The sequence below is a fragment of the Chiloscyllium plagiosum genome, unplaced genomic scaffold, assembly GCF_004010195.1.
Source record: "Chiloscyllium plagiosum isolate BGI_BamShark_2017 unplaced genomic scaffold, ASM401019v2 scaf_5938, whole genome shotgun sequence".
In the NCBI taxonomy this organism is placed as follows: domain Eukaryota; kingdom Metazoa; phylum Chordata; class Chondrichthyes; order Orectolobiformes; family Hemiscylliidae; genus Chiloscyllium; species Chiloscyllium plagiosum.
The window spans coordinates 1-2,000 of record NW_025176146.1 but is presented as its reverse complement, the minus strand read 5'-3'; the positions used below and the strand labels follow the sequence as shown (position 1 = coordinate 2,000).

The window sequence follows — 2,000 nt, the reverse complement described above, 5'->3', positions numbered from 1 at the left end:
AATCCTGTGTTCCAGGAGGATTGAAGATATTATAAAAGCTTTGTCACAAACCTTACAATTGAAGGGTTACTGTCCTGTGTGAATTCTCCAATGGTACAGGAGATTCGATGACTTTGAGAACGATTTGTCACACACCTCACATGTGAATGGTTTCTCCCCTGTGTGAATTCGTTGGTGGAGACAGAGGGTCGATGACTGTGAGAATGATTTGTCACACACGTTACACCTGAAAGGTTTCTCCCCCGTGTGAACACGTTGGTGTACACGGAGGTTTGATGACTCTGAGAATGATTTGTCACAAACTTCGCATGTGAATGGTTTCTCCCCCGTGTGAATGCGGTGGTGTGCAAGGAGGAGTGAAGAAGTTGAGAATGATTTGTTACACACCTCGCACTTGAATGGTTTCTCCCCTGTGTGGATGTGTTGGTGTACTCGGAGGTTTGATGACGTCAAGAATAATTTATCACACACCTCACACTTGAATGGTTTCTTCCCTGTGTGCAGCCTCTGATGGACCAAGAGGTTAGATGATCTTGAGAAATTTCTGTCACACACCTTGCACTTGAATGGTTTCTCCCCAGTGTGAACACGTTGGTGGACACGAAGTTGCGACAATGTCAAGAACAATTTGTCACACAGTTCACACGCAAATCGTTTCTCACCCGTGTGAATTCGTTGATGTCTGCGGAGCGTTGATGTGTCTGAGAATGATTTGTCACACACCTCGCATACAAATGGTTTCTCTCCTGTGTGAATCCGTTGGTGTACCCGTAGGTTTGATAAGATCGAGAATGATTTATCACATACCTTGCATGTGAATGGTTTCTGCCCTGTGTGCATTCTCTGGTGCCTCAGCAGTTGGGAAGAAGAGGTGAAAGCTTTCTCACAAACCTCACACCTGTAGGGTTTCTCCCCTGTGTGAATCATCTGGTGTGCCAGGAGCCTTGTAGAAGTCACAAAAGATTTAGCACAAATTGCACACTTGAATGGTTTCTCTTCCATGGATGTGTCTTTGCGTTAACAGCGCAACTTGGTTGTCATGAGATTTTATGAACCCGTGGAGCCTCAGGCTCGACGAATGATTGAAGCTTTCACCATACAGAGTCCATTCATACTTCTTCCCAGCCTCACCCTGACTGATCACCCACTGCTGAACCTTCAGAAAGGCTGATTGTAATGGAAGGCTATACACCATTAACCACTTCTAGACTGATGATATGTCAAAGCTCCCCTTACCTAACCAGTTTCACTGCCTAAACTTCTCTGTGTTCAGCAGTGCTGTCAAGGGACAGGATGTCTTCTCACAGTTGTGCAGTTGTTCTTTGGGTGAGGGTTAGGATCTACTGTGGTGTTTATCTTCTGTTTACTCTCCAGCGTAGTACGGTGCAATCCTTCTGTAAAACAGTAAAAGGAAACATAATTTTTTCCAATTCCCTCTCCTCTGCTGAAGGGGCCCAATTCCCTGAGTGACAATTTCAGTTCAGTTTGGTCAATGCCAATGTACTGCTTCATACGAGCCACCCTGCACCCCTCTTCAGCTCACCTTTCCAGCATATCCTTCTGATCCTTTTTCCCTTCATGTGCTTATCTCTACATTCCCCTTAAAGGCATCTCTGCTGTCTGCCTCAACCATTCCATGTGAAGGTGAGTTGAAGAAATTTTGGAATTTGCTGAATACATTCAGAGCAAAAACATGAGAACTTCCAGCTTGTCCTAAAAACCCAATTATTATCCTTCAGCGAAGGAAACCTGCAACAAACCACCTGGCCTCATCTTCATGCGACTCCGGTTCAACAGAACCTGGTTGACCCAGCACTGCTCTCTGAAGTGACTGAACAAACAATGTTAAACAATCACTACAAAGCCCAATAATAAGAGGAAAATCAGAGAGAAGTTTGGATAATCTGTCAGAATATGAAGATGAAGCTGATCTCAGCCCCAAGAAATCTGTACGTCTCTCCTTCCAAGATCTGAAGACCAAGTCCTTAAATGAAGGAGAG

General features: G+C 44.6%; 1 protein-coding gene across 1 annotated transcript; it reads right to left on the bottom strand.

Moving 5' to 3' along the window:
* Window positions 1–10: 10 nt before the first annotated feature.
* On the bottom strand, window positions 11–1,521 carry LOC122545347 (zinc finger protein 271-like). The gene has a single exon (XM_043684402.1). It carries the CDS (start codon window positions 1,000–1,002, stop codon window positions 67–69), a length of 936 nt encoding a protein of 311 aa, XP_043540337.1. The 5' UTR covers window positions 1,003–1,521; the 3' UTR covers window positions 11–66.
* Between the last annotated feature and the right edge of the window lie 479 nt (window positions 1,522–2,000).

Coding starts and splice junctions, on each gene's coding strand:
- LOC122545347 (XM_043684402.1), bottom strand. CDS start 1,002: ATGGAAGAGAAACCATTCAAGTGTGCAATTTGTGCTAAATCTTTTGTG.